This window comes from Alnus glutinosa, chromosome 5 (genome assembly GCF_958979055.1).
Source record: "Alnus glutinosa chromosome 5, dhAlnGlut1.1, whole genome shotgun sequence".
NCBI lineage: Eukaryota > Viridiplantae > Streptophyta > Magnoliopsida > Fagales > Betulaceae > Alnus > Alnus glutinosa.
The window spans coordinates 28,032,542-28,048,642 of NC_084890.1; the positions used below are offsets into that span (position 1 = coordinate 28,032,542).

Genomic DNA, 16,101 nt, shown 5'->3' on the forward strand with positions numbered 1-16,101 from the left:
GATAAAGCGACAAATCTAGGTAGAGAAATGGCCGGAAGAAAGGAGCGGTCTGCCGGCCATTTCTCCCTATCGCTCATTTTTCCCTGTCATTTTTCTGTACCAAATCCCAGTATGGGTCATTTTCTGTTTGCTTCAATTTTCAGTGGGTTTTCTTCTCTTTTCCATTCACTTCCTTTTTTTGCTGCATATTTCAATTTGGGTTTTCCTATTTTTCTTTCTTTCTTTCTTTCTTTTCAAAGAATTTGCATTGTCCTCTTTGTTTTTTGCCATAGAGATCTTGACCTCGAAAACAATACCATCTTCTTCTCCGACGCGGGCCTCCCCATCACACTCACCTGGGACTGTGTCGTTCGGGCCTCCAGACCTCCAGTCACAGAGATCAACGATCCCATAGCCCTATGAATCCCTGTCGTCTTCAATCACAAACTATCCATTATTAACTTTTTCTATTGTGCCTATGTGTGTTTGTTCGATCCTTCCTTCCTTTTTTGGGTTTTTATAGCACCACAACACACAATCTTTGAACTTGGGTCACAAGGTGAGTCTTCTTGTTCTTCAGGGAGATAGAGAGAGAAACACGAAGAGGAAATTTAAACTGGTCACCAACCTTCACACTCGGATCCGGCCGGGGAGAGAGAAGAATGAGAGAGAGAGAGAGAGAGAGAGAGAGAGACGACGCCAGTGGGAGAGAGGAACGGCTGGAAGAAGAAAACGGCTGGCGTTTTCAAGGAAGTGAGAAATTTCAGAGGAAGAGATTTTTAGTTTTCAAAGAAAAAAAAAAAAGCAAAAGCCACATGGCTTATTTTTGGGCTTAGATCTCTTTATCCAAGCCGTGAATCGGCTACTCTCCAGTTCTAATGAACTGGAGAGGATCCGAATCCTTGGCACTTATGCTCATTTTCCGTTGGAAGGGGTAAAGTTTCTAAGTTTAGCGGGTTTGTCTATTTAAAATCCAAAAGACTCCACATGGCTTTAAAAAAGTTCATTCATAAAGACTCCATACAAAATCCAAAACTGGGGGCATTTTGGGGAGATTTGGTTAGAAAATGTCAAGTGCAATGCACGTGACATGAGTTTCGTCTAAATTACCAAAAAAAAAAAACTAAAGGAGGGTGTTAAGTATTATATATAGTTAGGTAGTTGTTAAGGATCGATTGTCACTTTTTTTGAAGGTACAAGTATCAAGTGGTGAGACACTGAGGAGGCAAATTGCATTTGCTCCTAAAAAAACAAAAATAAAAAAAATAAAAGAGAAGGGAAGCCCCCCACCAACAGGGATCACCCCATTGCCCTGTCCCACACTGGCAAAGGATGTGGGTTGAGACTCACCCATGCCCACTATGCTAGTGAGGGTTTGGTTAGGTCACCCCACCCACCCAGGCCACCACTTGTAGAGGAGGTGTGGGTGGGTCGTAACCCACGCCTTTGCCTATGTAGGCGGGTCATCACAACTATCAACAAAGGAGGGGGTGAGGTCGCCCTGCCGCTTCGTATTCTAATTGGTAAAGGACGTGGAGTTGCGGCCCACCCATGCCTTATTCACCAACGAGGGCTTTGGTGGGTCACCCCACCTATGCACTTCACCGGCCAACAACCATTCCCATCGTTGGTGAGTGGGGCAACGCACCCACACCTTCCATGGGGTCATGGATGGCCACCCACCCACCTCCCTCCCACTCCTCCTTAATTTTTTTTTTTTTTTTTAATTTTTAATTTATGTTAAAAACTTAGGGTAATTACCTTTTCCCCCATGAATTACTGGCGATTGTCAACACGCTACCACGAACTCACACATCGACCATAAGAAAGCATTTAACTAACATTTTCATGTCTTTACCTCCTTCCGTCAGTTAAATTCGTGAGAAGACTCAAATACTCTAACTCAAAATAAAAATTTACAAAGAATATCCTTAAAATTAAACAAATAATAATAATAAAAAAAGAAACTAAGGGGGTGGCTGCCACTGTAGGGGGAGGTGGTGGCATGTGAGCTACGCCCAGAGGTCGGTCACGGCCACCCTAGGTTTTTCTGAGGTGGTCGCGCAGCCAACCCTTAGGTCGAGGGTGGCCCACGAGCCACCACGAAACCTAGGGTGGCAGCTTCGGCCACCTCTGGGGTGGCTCGCTGTCACCCCAAAACCTGGCATAGTCACACCTTTATGGGTGGCTAGCTTGCAGGCCAACCCCACCCTAAGGGGTGGCCAGAGCCACCTCTGGGGGTGGCTCGCAGGCCACCCCCCTCCCCCAAGTGGCAACCACCACCTTTCTTTTTCTTTTTTTTTTTCTTGTTTTTTTTTAATATATATATATATATATATATATATATATATATATATATATATATATTAGGTTTAATATTTCTTATTAATTTACTGTTTAAGGCATTTTTGTCTTTTAACAAAATTTAACGTCTAAAAATCGCATATTCCGTCCAATTTAACAAGATTCCCTGATGAAAGGGCGGTAAAGGTACGAAAATTGTAGTTGAATGCTCTCTTACAGTCGAAATGTCAGTTCGTGGTGGGATGTTAACAATGACCGGTAATTCTTAGGAGAAAAGGTAATTACCCCTAAAAACTTAAACTGATGAGCGATTTGATAATAAAACATACCTTAAGGAGTGATTTATAAATTTTATACTTTAGGGAAAGATTTGATAAAATGTTAGAATTCATGGACTTCTACAGTATTTTTCTTAATTTAAGAATTTAATGAATTTTTCAAAGACTCAAATATATGTTGACCTTTCTTTTCCTAATAAGTTTTGGTGACAAAAACATTAATTGACGAGTGGCCAAGTACCATTTTTCTCTAATAAAGTAAAGCTAATAGGCTACATATACAACCAACCAATCCTCTATCATATCTACATTGAGCCATTGACCCTTAAAAGAGGGGGAGGTACAATTTACTTGGAAACAATTAACAAACATACACGCACATATACCTATCATCCTATTTGCAATATTTCAACTTCTGCAAGCTTCCACTCAATCTAGTGAATCTACCATTCTTTCTAAAACCCAAAAAAATGTTTTGATAAACATAAAAATCACACAAACCCCATTTTTTAATTTAATTAACCATTACTTTATTAAAGAAAAATGGTACTAATTGGCTGCTCGTGAATGTCTTTTTGTCACTAAAACTTATAAGAAATGCTAGAGGTTCTAAATCTTTTACTAAGAGATGGGTATTAAGATGATGTCGAGCTTATTCATTGGTACCTGTAACATTTCTTTTTATTAATTGTTTTGATCATCTCCAATGAATAAGCTACACTTCATCTTAGTATTTATCTTTTAGTAAAAAACTTAGTATCTCTAACATTTCTTAAAACTTATTGGGAAAAGAAGGAAGAGCCCATTTAATAAGGATGGGCTGTAAAACTCAACTTTTGCAGCTTCAAATGAGATATTGACACATCATCTAAACACTAGACATGAAAACACCAGATTTTATACCAAAAAAACAAAACCAATGGACAAAATAACACATTTTGAGTTTTATTTCTTGTAAGTTGCAAAGACCCCACCATCCCACCGGATTTGCCCAAGAAAACTGAGGAAAAATTAGGGTTTACTGTCTAGAAATCGTCGTTATTTAATTTTTTTTTTTCTAAGGATTGTGTGTTTTCATGTTTATTGTATTTTTTTAGTTTTTAATGACTTGTTCACTTATAATTGATTATTGTAAAATGAGGGGTTTACCGCCCACCCTTATTGAATGTATTTTCAAAAGGAAGGCAAAAGAATCAAACATATATTTGAGTCTTTGAAAATGTAAATTATAAATTATATATAGGAGCACGTTTTTGCACTCTCTCTTGTTCTAGAGTACTGCTTGCCTACGCTTCTTGACCATGTGTACACGTTCTAGTGCAATCTCCTCTCCTATATATTATTAAAAGAAGCATAATTTGTTGTCAAAACATGAGCGTTTTTGGATGAGTACCTAAACAATATTAGTCAAGGGTTCGTATGATTAATTGGATCGATATAGCCAATTACTTGATGCTCCCGGCACACCCGTCGGCCCAATATCTTCATTTTTTTATAGCCTTCTTTGGAGTTCTTTTCGGTTATATATGCTCATATAATTAATTAATTAATTAATGGGTTCTTTTAACTTCTTTCATGAAGACCCAATAAGTGTGCGTGCCTTCCTTTCCCAACGTTTATCTAAATTAAGGTTGATATTTTTTACGATATTTTTTAATTAGTTTTGTTGAAATTGGATCTATTTCTGAAGATTTAAAAATGTGGGTGGACTCTATTGTTTAAAAACACACACACACACACACACACACACATATATATATATATATATATATATATATATATAAAAAAAGAATGAGCATGAGTAGTTTTTTAAGAGTATAATTGAATTTACTAGAAACTTCCTATTTATTTAAAATTAGTGGATATGCACTCTCAAAAAAAAGAAAAAAAAATTAGGTAAATTTTTATTTTATTTGTTTCGAATTTTAAAGTAATTTTATATTTTCTAGACATCGCAATCATTAATTAATGCTGCATGTGGAAGTGTCGTCTGTCTCTTCTAACCAATTCTCTTGGCTTTTTTCTTCCCCATTTTAATTAAATTAAAATGGTTAAATATTAATTAAATTCTCTAATATTCCTTATCAATTTTAAATTTTTAAATTAAATGGTAATTTAATATAGTACGTTAAAATAGAGTTCTTAAGTTTGAATTATGTTTTCGTAATTCACTTTTAATTTCAATTAATATTTTTCCTGTTGCACCCCACTTATTAATTAGAAAAATTTTAAAACCACACTTGAAGAGATTATTAAAATATTAATTAAATTTATCATTTCCTAGCTATCAACTTAAATTAATTTAATTAATTATCACGATATGTGTGTTCTAATATAATAGCAAGAATTAATATGTGACAAGAAGTGAAACAAGCCAATTCTTGAATACCTACTCACTACCTAAATTTGGTTTGCGTCAATCACCGGCCAAATTGGTAGGGTAGAGATCCTTAACTAGCATGATAAGATCGGTATTAATTGGCCAGGAACCTGCTTAAGATTTACGCTTACAAACCAGCTGCTAGCTAGCTACCAGTACTACTCTTGTTTAGGTCCCAATAAATTAAACCACCCTTTCGAGACAGACACACAGATCGATAGGGCTGATTATTAGGAGCTCTAGATCTTGACCCTTGTGGTACATATACACTTGCCCGGCCACCCTTCTTAGGTAAATAACAAGCTCTCCTTTTCTTTTTTCTTTTTTTTTTTTTTTTTTTTTTTTTTTTTTTTTTTTTCATTTGAAAAATTCAAAATTCAAACATATATAAAAGGATCGTTCGTCGTGCCGAGAGGATTAAGAGTGATAATTCATATTCGAATCGTATTAAGACATAATTAAATATAAGATTATATAAGTCAATCATAATCTTAATCTCCATTGACAGATCTATGTACATACGTTTAAGAGGTTGGGGAGCCTAGACGTACGTTAACTTCTTCACCCTTGGCCTAGATATATATAGCTAGATGATTAATTAGCTTTATACTCTACTCTTATATATATATTTATTAATTTATTTACGTAGGCTTGAACCTCACGCAAAAATTCCTGCAGCCTAATCCGCTAACAACATTCTTAATTTGAGATCGGAAGGTAATACTATGAAGTCATTAACAATTAAGATAAATTGATGTAATTAGGAAATTGGAGGAAGAAGAATTGATCGTGCTATTTGAAAATCCTCTATCATCATGCACCACACAATTAAGGATACAAGCTCGATCGATCCGATTGGACAGATCGAATAAATATATATGTAGTACAAGCACGTCTCTTTCTTCTAAAACCACTACTTAACTACACTACCAAACCTCATCTGCTTCCACACATTTCATTTCCCATCGTGGCAATTCAAGCAAACTACCTTCAATCTAAAGATTCAACTTCACTTCTAAATCGAGCATAAGTATAACAAGCTAGAAGCGAAGAAAAATGTAAGTTATTCTAGGAAAGTCAGGAAGATATATATATATATATCATATAAGAAACTAGTAAGTGTATATACAATAAGAGAGTGAGAGAGAGAGAGAGATTCATGGCTCTTGTTTTAAGAACATAGCAGGAATTATGTCTTGTAATAGTCCGTAGTCGGCAAGTTGATGATGATGATACTGCTGGTGATGAGGGTTACTAAGATTCTGCGAATAAATGGAGCCTGCAGAACTACCTTGGCTATTCATTTGAGGCGCCGCCATCTGAAGGAAGAGGTCTTGGTGAGGAAAGGCCGTCGGTCCGCCTGTCGGCGGTGTGAACATGGAAGGTGGGAACATTCCAGCCGCATTTCCTCTAAGCGTTGCGGGAACTGGGTGGTTGTGCTGACCTTCATACGTCGTAATCACAACCGTAGGATCTTGGAATGACCTCTCCACGCGTTTCTTCACTCCACACTTCTGCGTCGTGCACCGATAATAGCTCCTGGTTAATCAATTTTGAAACCAAATAAGTAGTTGTCAGATCAAATTCTTGTAGATCAAGATGATGAAAAAAAAAACCAGAATCTAAGTGTAAAATTATATTTATGGTATGTCACACATTGGTTATTTATTTAGGTGTGCATGTATTTGTATAATTGGTCCGTATATGTAGGCCATTTTCTACGGTCTTATTCTCAGCATGGTATCAAAGCCGTTGAATCTCTGGAAATCACGGAGATTGAAGAAAAAGGTGGGGGTTAGGGTTTCATTTACTGCCTTAGTTACGTGGGTGCAAAATATACCACTTGATGGGAATCTTAAGACAACACGGTCGGTCAAACATCATCTTTGTAGTATAATTTCAAGTTTCTCTTCTTTTCCCGGCCACATGTGTTTTTGTTTTTGGAAATCACAAGGAATAATTAACACAAGCGGCCAAGCAAAGCAGACCCAAGTTGTCCATATGAACACATGTATACATGTACGGGGTTTCAACAAATTAATTAAAGAAGTTTTATTTAGTGGGTGCTTTTGTTTGCGTGCAAGAAATGAGAAACCTACCTTGGATAAGGGCTATTTTTTACAGCCTTCTGTCCATATTTTCTCCATCTATATCCATCTTCCAGATGATCAACCTCACTCTTGGTCATGAAGGCGAAACGTGGCTCCTTTTGCTTTTTCTCTCCTTTCTTCTTTCCTTTGCTCCTGTTGATCCATTGAACAGTCAATATTGCACCCATTCTATCCCAAAAAAAAACAAAAAAAAAAAAAAGCAGTTAAACCATAGATCGAAGAATCAAACTTACACTTTCTTAGAGCTTTCCCCTCCATCTTCTAATTCTTTTGGCAGCCTGTCTTTCTTACTCTTGCCAGAATCTTCCTCGCCGCCAATCTCAGTCGAAGAGGAAGAGATGGAAGAGTTGGGAGTCACCGGAATATCATTTCCTCCACCACCACCACCGCTGCCACCTAAATCTCCGACTTCCGTCGGCTTATAAATCGGGTTGCTTTCAATGGAAGAAAACACTTCGGAGGATGGGGGTGACAAGCCGAAGGCGCTTGCCAATGAATTATAGTCCATGGGTGCTTGCAAACTCTCTGTGAAGCTTATGTAGGAGGGATGATCAAATCCCTCCGAATTGTAAGCCGATGAACCGGCAATATTGGAAGCAGGCTTTTGATTGTACGCTTGTTGATTGTCTTGGAACAGGTCATGGTAGTAAACATGATCTTTAGGTTCATCAGACATGGAGAGGAAGAAGATCGAGAAAGAGAATATGTAAAGATGTTGAAGCTTTGTTCTAAAGACTTGTAGCTAGTCTTTACTTATTGTCTCTGTTAATGTAATTTGATGGGTTTTATATATAGTAGAGAGAGAGAGAGAGAGAGAGAGAGAGAGAGAGAGAGAGAGAGAGAGAGGGAGAGGGAGAGAGGGAGTCTACATGTTTGAATGAGACTTTTTATCATCATCACTTTATAAAGGAGGTTGACAAAACACCTTCCAATCGGAAGACCAAAAAGTGGAAACGTTTCCCAGTCCATGCTAACTCTCATCCATATATATATATATATATATATATATATAAAATATATACTCTCGTTTAGTTAATCCATTGGCCTACAAATACAAATTAATTAAATAGATTTTGCTTTATTCTTTGAGTAATAAATAAATAAAAGAGAATAAGACAATAGATATATAGACCTCTCTAATGCATGTAATGATTAGGGTTCTTTCCTTCAATTTAAATTTCATTCTCTCATGAGACTTCCCCCTAGAGATGAAACTCATTATATAGGTATAATACACCTTCCTGGCATGATAATGTTAAAAAAATGGACCACTTAGCTATGTTACATACTTTTAGTTGATCTAGCTAGTAGAAAGATTAATAATTAATATGGCTTTCAAATTGCCTTAAAGCTAATTTTTTATTAATTTAGATCATCATCGATCTCATTATATGTTAACCCAATTGACCAGGCCGGGATCTAAGGGGGCGCGGGGCCGGGTCATGGAATATTATCAAACAACCCAAAATATAAAAATTGGTTCCTCTTTTAAACATATGGACAAATATATTCCGTATATATAATAGGATCTCTTAAAATAAAAACTGAATTTAATTTTCTTTAAAATAAAACCCATCTCTATTAATTAGCATGGTTAGAAGAGAAAAAAAGAAGAAGTATTAATTACTAATGAGTTAAAGCTGCAGACACATAGAGAAGAATATTTGTAAATGGCTGAAAAAAGGAAAGCACATAGCTTTTGAAAAAATCAAAGGCACATGGGAATGGACAAAGGGAAGAGCGTGTGAAAGACGGAGCGTGAGAAGAGCGTGAGAGATGATCGGATAAGAAAGTCAGCGAAGACTATGGGAACCGGATGCAGTCAGTCACGGGATTGGCCTTTTGTGAGCGATGATGAGTGTAAGTGGTCAATGATTCAAACTTTTTAACTATTGGATTCTAGGATATGAGCCTTACACGTGTCCATGAAGCCACCGGCATTTGACCGTAGCCGACTCATGACCCGGCACGTGGGAGACCCTCCGCTGCTTTTCCTACATGAAAAGATTGCCCGACTGATCAGGATCCGACGTCACCGCCTCTCCCATTCATTGTCATTTGTCAAGACTTACTTCTCTCCCAAATTTTCACTCTTTTTTAAACTTTTTAAATTTTACAATATACCTTATTAATTTATCACGTAATTTATAATATTTCTTTCTATTATTATTATTATTATTATTATTATTATTATGGCCAAGCGGTGGGTCACCTTTCAGATTTTTTTTTTTTCTAAAAATAAAATAAAATAATGTAAATTAAGGAATAATTATATTTTTACAAATTTCATAGAGTATAATGATTGTTAAGATAAAACTCTAATGGTGGGGAGACATTACAAATCTGAGTAATAAATATGTTGCAAAAATTAAGAGATAATTAAATATATGTTCTAGAAACTAATTAATTTTGGGTGAAACCAATTAATGACGAATTATGTGGGTATGAGATATTTCCTTGAGCCTCTTTTGTTTAATTTTTTTTTTTTTTTTTTTTTTTTTTCTTTTTCTACGTTTACAGAGATGAAGAGGAGATTTGACTGCAACATACGTGGAGTCAAGGGCACAGAGGTTGTTCAATTCGGAAAAACATAGGAAAGTGGAAGACATACGCATCTCGTGTCGACCACATTAATTAACAGCCTACAGGAGAGTACCACACAAGGTGTTCATAAGAAATGCATAATATACACGTGTTATTTGAACTTCTTTCATTTGTTGTGCTGCACGGCAGAACAAAAGAGAAGAAATATACGGCTCTACAAGTTTATTAGCATTTTTTAATAACTAATAATATTCTTATTTTCTTTTTCCTTTTTGGTTGGGGGAGGGTAAAACCAATCAAGATTAAGTTATTTGAGATTAATTTCTCCCATCACCTCAAACACCGAAGTTACCTCCGGATTCTACATTAAGATTATATTTGGCATGCGGAATGGTTATTCCAATAAAAAAATAATAGTTTTTGTTGAAAATAGAAAAATGTGGAATGAAATTGGAATATATATATATATATGCACACATGCCATGTTAAATTACTAATTAACCTAAAAATTTAAATTACTAGGAAATGGTCAATTAAAGTATTTAATTAATATTCTTACAATATTCGATGTAATTAAATGTCTTATTAGAAAATATTGTTCATGGCAGAATTTATAAGTGGTTTACACATGCCGGCACCCTCCACCTTCCTTTGCCGATGTACGTTTTGTTCCGAGTTTTTTCTAGTATTTTTCCGTAACTTTGTTTGTGTTTTGCTACTTTCTATGTGTTGTTTGAGTTTTTCGTTAACGAATCCTAATCGATTCTCTGTAATACTTTTCTTGTAGCAACCGAACTATTTTGCCTTTATTTAGCTGCTTGTGCGGCCATTAGAGAGGCCCGGATCCTTTTTTGGATCCGATGCCTACTGCTTCTTGTTTTATCTGTATTGTCTTCTTCATTTGAGTTTTGTTGGAAAATCCACCGGGTTTAATTTGTTTTTTCCACTATAACCCTTGTATATATGTATATATAGACACACACATGTATGTTTTTATACACACATATGTATGGAGTTTATCGTTGAATCTAAGTCGTAATAGTGACATTAGTTATTATCAAGGGTCCCATTAGCATTGTCTTCATTTGGTAATGACCATACTGATATTGACCACAAGCGTCCATTCATGAGCACAACGACCCCTACCACGACGGGAAGGCTGCTCTTCAAACATATGCGTGTAACATAGAATTAATTATTAACATATTTTTTAGACTAAACTTAATTTACAAAGCTTTTTTTTTTTATAGCCTAATTTCACCATCAAAATCATCAATGAACCTCTCTTCTTTGAGAATTTTTTTTTTTTTTTTTTTTTTTTTTTTTTTTTTTTTTTTTAAGATTTATAGTTCGAGATAAGAAAAATGTTTGAGGTTCTTTACAGACTAGCGTGATAGTCTACATCAAACTAACTTATAACGCCCGTCATTAAAATATAAATTACCGACACGGAACTCATTACATAGATGATTTTTGAAATTAAATTATGACGAACCAACTCAATTATGAGATTTGGTCAAAAATAGACTAGCTAAGAAGAATCAAAGGGCAAAAGGTTACTTTGTGTTGTCAACAGCCTCGTGTTTGTCTTGGAGCAGTCAAAACTCGATCTTTGGAGTTCATATGCCAAAAGCCAAGGAAGAAAAATACACTGGGAATGTTAATATAATCGCCCTCCCCTATTGATTAGTTGAATAAAAGTGATTGCTTTTTTGGTCATCACCAAGAAGCAATAGTGTAAATTGGTAAAAAGTTCCCCTTTAATATTTTACAGACTTCTGTGCCATGCCGTAATTTGTGGCTAATTATTTGCATAACATGAATCTCAAGCATCTTTTATTTCAATTATCAACTACATTTTGGGAGCTGCAGCTGCTGATTTCTGGGCTTTTTTTATGCTCTATTTTTGTTTTGGTTTCGCAGCTATGTTTGTATTTTGCTGTTTGTGTGTTGTGTGGGTTATTGTCTCTCAGATTTTATGTAGTTTTATCTTTTAGGGGAGATTTTTGTAATTAAATTTGTGTAAGTGCCTCTCTCTTCTGCAGTCCTGGATTCGAACTCTAATAGTGTTTTTACCGCTTCAGCCTCCATTCGGTAGTTGTCGTTGTTTCCAAGTGAGGGTTCAGATATGTCCGCTTTTCCCCTTTAGCTTTTATAACCTCCTTGTGCGGCTCCTTGAGAGGATCATGTCACTTGTCTGATCCATTTCTACTATTTATAATTATTTTAGCACTGTTATAGTTTGTTTTGGATCTATTATTGGGAAGCTCACCCCTTTCTCAATTATAGGATCGTCCAATCCTTCTTCCTTTTAGATCAGGAGTGAAAAAGATTCTTCTATGTAATCATTTTCTTATTAATTTAAAAAGAAAAAAAAAAAAAAAAAAAAAGATTATGGGAGCTAAAGCAACTATTTGAACAATTCAAACTGCCTTTATGTTTTTGGGTGGTTTATTTGGTACTTATTCATAAGTGCATTTTATCTACTTGTTGTTTGACATCTACCCACCTTCTTCAATTGTTAGTTGTTGAGTAACAAAATTAGGCAACCTTTTGTCCTACAGAGCTCTCCCCTATTTGAAAGTGAGGTCAGATATTCATGAAAAGACAGCCATCAAACTTTTTAGGTCTATTATGGTTTTAATTGCAACTCTTCTGGTTGAGATTATGACACGAATCTTATAACAATACACAAAGAACACGTGTACGTTCCAATCTCAATAAACACAATTTTATTCCAAGCAAAATCTAATGGAATCATACAAAAATTACATAGATGGTGCAATATCAATATATAACTTTAAAAACCGAGTAAAATAACAAATATATAATGTAAGGGTTAAATATATTTTAGCCTTTTAAACTATCACCTTTTTTTCGGATGCCCCCCAAACTACCAATGCTTAGATTCTGCTCCCCAAACTACTATTTTCTGATTTTTTGGCCCTATCCGCCTATTTATGCCGTCAACTCTAACAGAAATTAGTCAAAAACTTGAAAATACCCATTCTTTAACCGTGGGAATTTCAAAGTGTAGGAGGGGTATTTTCAGATTTCTGCTTAAAATTGACGGTATAAATGGACGGATGGGGCTAAAAAAATCAAAAAGTGGTAGTTTGGGGGGCCAGAATCTAAGCATTGGTAGTTTTAGGGATCATCCGGAGAAAGGATCATAGTTTGGGGAGTTAAAATATATTTATCCCTATAATGTAATGTTATATACTACACTTTTATCTCACAACTATTCCACAATATTAATGTAGCAGTTTTAACCACCTTTTTTATTTATTATTTTTTTTTTTTTAACAATGACTGATCCAAGTGTACTTGATTATGACTGCCACGTAAGTATCGTGAGATATTTACGAATTAAAAATGGGGGTTTTAGCATTAATTACTCATAATAATAATATATAACAACAAATTAAAGAGAGAAATTGGGCATCGTAAAAAATCATGTTTTGTAATGTAAGAACTTTATACTCGTGATCTTTGATCAATGAAATAATCAGATCTTTTGTTAAAAAAAAGAAGAAGAAAGATTAACACATCAACATTACACCTAATATAATATTAAATCCAAGACAGCAAATTAAATACATCCAAAATCAACAATTACTACATCTAACCAATGAAAAGTATGGACTTTGAAAGATGAATTTGTCGTAAAAGACTTTTGTTGGCTAAATTCCTACCACATGAAGACAGAAAATTGAAAATAAAAAAAAAAGAAGCATGACGTACAATACAGAATACTCCTACGTCATTCATAATTAACATAATAATATACATATTAGTTCATGAAATAGTTGAGATTGACGTTTAATCTAGAAGGTTAAGATCGTTTTTCCTGATTGGATGATGTCAAAAGAGTAACGCAAAAATCAACCGTGGAAAACGTATACATATATTCCAACTTGATAGAGGTGTGGGATACGGTAGCAATGGGGCGGTTGCTTAAGCGAGACAACTTCAATCGATGGGAGAGCTAGAATTAAAAAATGGAACTGTCCTCTCAATTATTAATTATTTTTTATATTTAGGCCCATCAAATTACAATTTTATTATAATTAAGTCATTTTTCCGCTATTTTTTTTTTTTAAAAAAAAATAACTCATATTTTCTTTAAAAAAATGAAAATATAAATTTCATGCGAATTTTTTCTATACTAATCGAATTTTACTCTATGTATTAAAAATTATTTTTTTAAAAAAAAATAAGGGTATTTTTGGAAGAATGACAGAGAAGTGACTTAATTGTAACAAATGGATAGTTTGATGAATCCAAGCGTCACACCTGTTAGTTCGTAGGGCAGAAAAGTGACAGAGAAGTGATTTAATTGCAACAAATTAATAGTTTGATGGACCTAAGTGTAACACATGTTAATTAATAAGGCTTTATTAAAAATAGTTATTAGTCGATAGGGTCGAAGTATATTTAACCCTTAAAAAAAAAAGAAAAAGAAATAAAAAAAGGCATGAGATTGTTGACATTCATTGGTTGTGTGTGTGCGTCCATTATATGTGACATAAAGTATGGTTTGGTATTGTTATTGGTATTGGAAGTCCCTGTCAATATAGAAGAGGGCAGGTTTTTTGTTAGGTGTGCACTCGGAAAAAGAATCTTTGAGATGTAGACGCATGAGGAGAGAGTTGCCCAATTAACCCCTGATTTAAGGCCAAATGATGCCTCCTCTTCCCCCATCACAGCCTGGCAACGTCACTGCTGTCATTTGCATAACCCATTAGACCGGCAGAGATTTCAGCAATTTTGCAATTAAGATCGGTAACCATTTAGACTGCAAACGCAAACGTGTTTGACCAGGTTTTGAACGATCCGCTCACTTTCTCGAACAGATGGTGTTAAGTATATTTTCAAATCTCATATTTTTTGCCTGAATCGCTAACAATTTAAACAGTAAAATTCATCGACTCATAGAAAAATGAACAAAGAGAAGAGCATCAACCTTTTAGGAAGGTGGTTGTTGGGTTCTCATTATCTTTTTGTGATCCCAACACCCAATACTGAGTAAGAGATTTTATGCTGCAATTTGTTTTAAGATCGTTAACCATTCAGACCGCAAACGTGTTTGACCAGGTTTTGAACGGTCCCCTCACTTTCTCGAACAAATGGTGTTAAGCATATTTTCAAATCTCATATTTTTTTTTTATGTATTACTAATAATTTGAACAGCAAAATTCTTTGACGTGTAGAAAAGGGAACAAAGAGAACAGCATCAACCTTTTAAGGAAGGTGGTTGCAGGGTTCTCATTATCTTTTTGTGATCCCAACACCCAATACTGAATAAGAGATTTTATGCTGCAACCAATGCCAGCACATTGCTTAAGAGATGCTTTGCCTTGGAATATTGGTCCATTTGGTCGTAGCTGTGGGCGCAGTTTATCTATTTGTCATTTCAACCCTCCAAAATTAGTCACAGTAATTATCCAAATTTTCTGTGTCTCCCTGACTGTTAGGATTGGCGATCTTGACAGCCATGAGCGGTGCAGGTATAGTGGCGAAGGGCGAGCACACTGGCAACGGACGGGAACCGGATCAGGACCATCCGAATGACTAGGCAAATTAAGCAATTGTTTAAGGCTCCAAATAGTGATAGTATAATTAAATTTTTTTAAAAAAAAATAAAATTATGGTAAAAAATAATATTATGACAAAAAAGTTAGTAAGTTCACTTTAATTAAAGCCTTAATTACTATGAAAGATAAATACAAAGAAATGAATTCCAATATATTAAAGACGAAAAGAAAAAAAAATGAAATGTTACATTAATGTACCTTTAAAACAGTTATTATACTCATAATTTTACATAAATTTAAAACTAAGATTAAGTTGTCCATTAAAATAATTTTTAGAATAAAGTAAATTAAATTCTACATAAAAAGAATTATATGTAGTTCAATACAAAATATGACATCCGTTGAAATTAAATGTCTCCTAACAAAGATGAATTTTGCAAGTCGTTTAGAAAAAATTAAATATTTAAATATAAAAAAGGCTCTACCTAAATTTGTCGCCTTAAGCCTCAAAATCTCTTGAGCCAGCCCTGATCGGGACAAAGCTCGGCAGCGAGCAGAACGCTGAGCATGGTGCGTGAGAGAGAGATCAGGCTGCATTTTTATAAAAAATGAATAGAAAATTATTAAACAAAATTATTTTATTAGAATAGAGAAAGATTTTAGATGAGAATATGTATGGTATTTTTGAATAAGTGAGTAGTTAAAATAAAAATTAAAAAAAATAATAATTTTTTCTTTTTAAATGTTCTTACAAGGTTTAGACTACGTTTGAGATTGCAATTTCGTAAGTAAAAAGTACGTTTTTAAATCAAATTGCGATTTGAAAACGCAGAATACTACTTTTTCAAATCGCAGGCAAGATTGTACTTTTTTTAAAACGCAGAATTTTAAAGACTAACCTGAAATTTGAAAAGCCAAACTACGATTTTGCCAATTATTTAACTTTTTTTAAAAAAATTTACTTTAAA

At 34.7% G+C, this 16,101-nt stretch overlaps 1 protein-coding gene across 1 annotated transcript; it reads right to left on the reverse strand.

Annotated features, from left to right (window-relative positions):
• Positions 1 to 5,769: 5,769 nt before the first annotated feature.
• LOC133869735 (WRKY transcription factor 71-like) lies at positions 5,770 to 7,913 on the reverse strand. Its single transcript, XM_062306815.1, has 3 exons — positions 7,286 to 7,913; positions 7,041 to 7,184; positions 5,770 to 6,480 (listed from the first exon to the last, which is right to left on the reverse strand). The coding sequence occupies exons 1-3, from the start codon at positions 7,726 to 7,728 to the stop codon at positions 6,099 to 6,101; spliced, it is 969 nt and encodes a 322-aa protein (XP_062162799.1). The 5' UTR covers positions 7,729 to 7,913; the 3' UTR covers positions 5,770 to 6,098.
• Between the last annotated feature and the right edge of the window lie 8,188 nt (positions 7,914 to 16,101).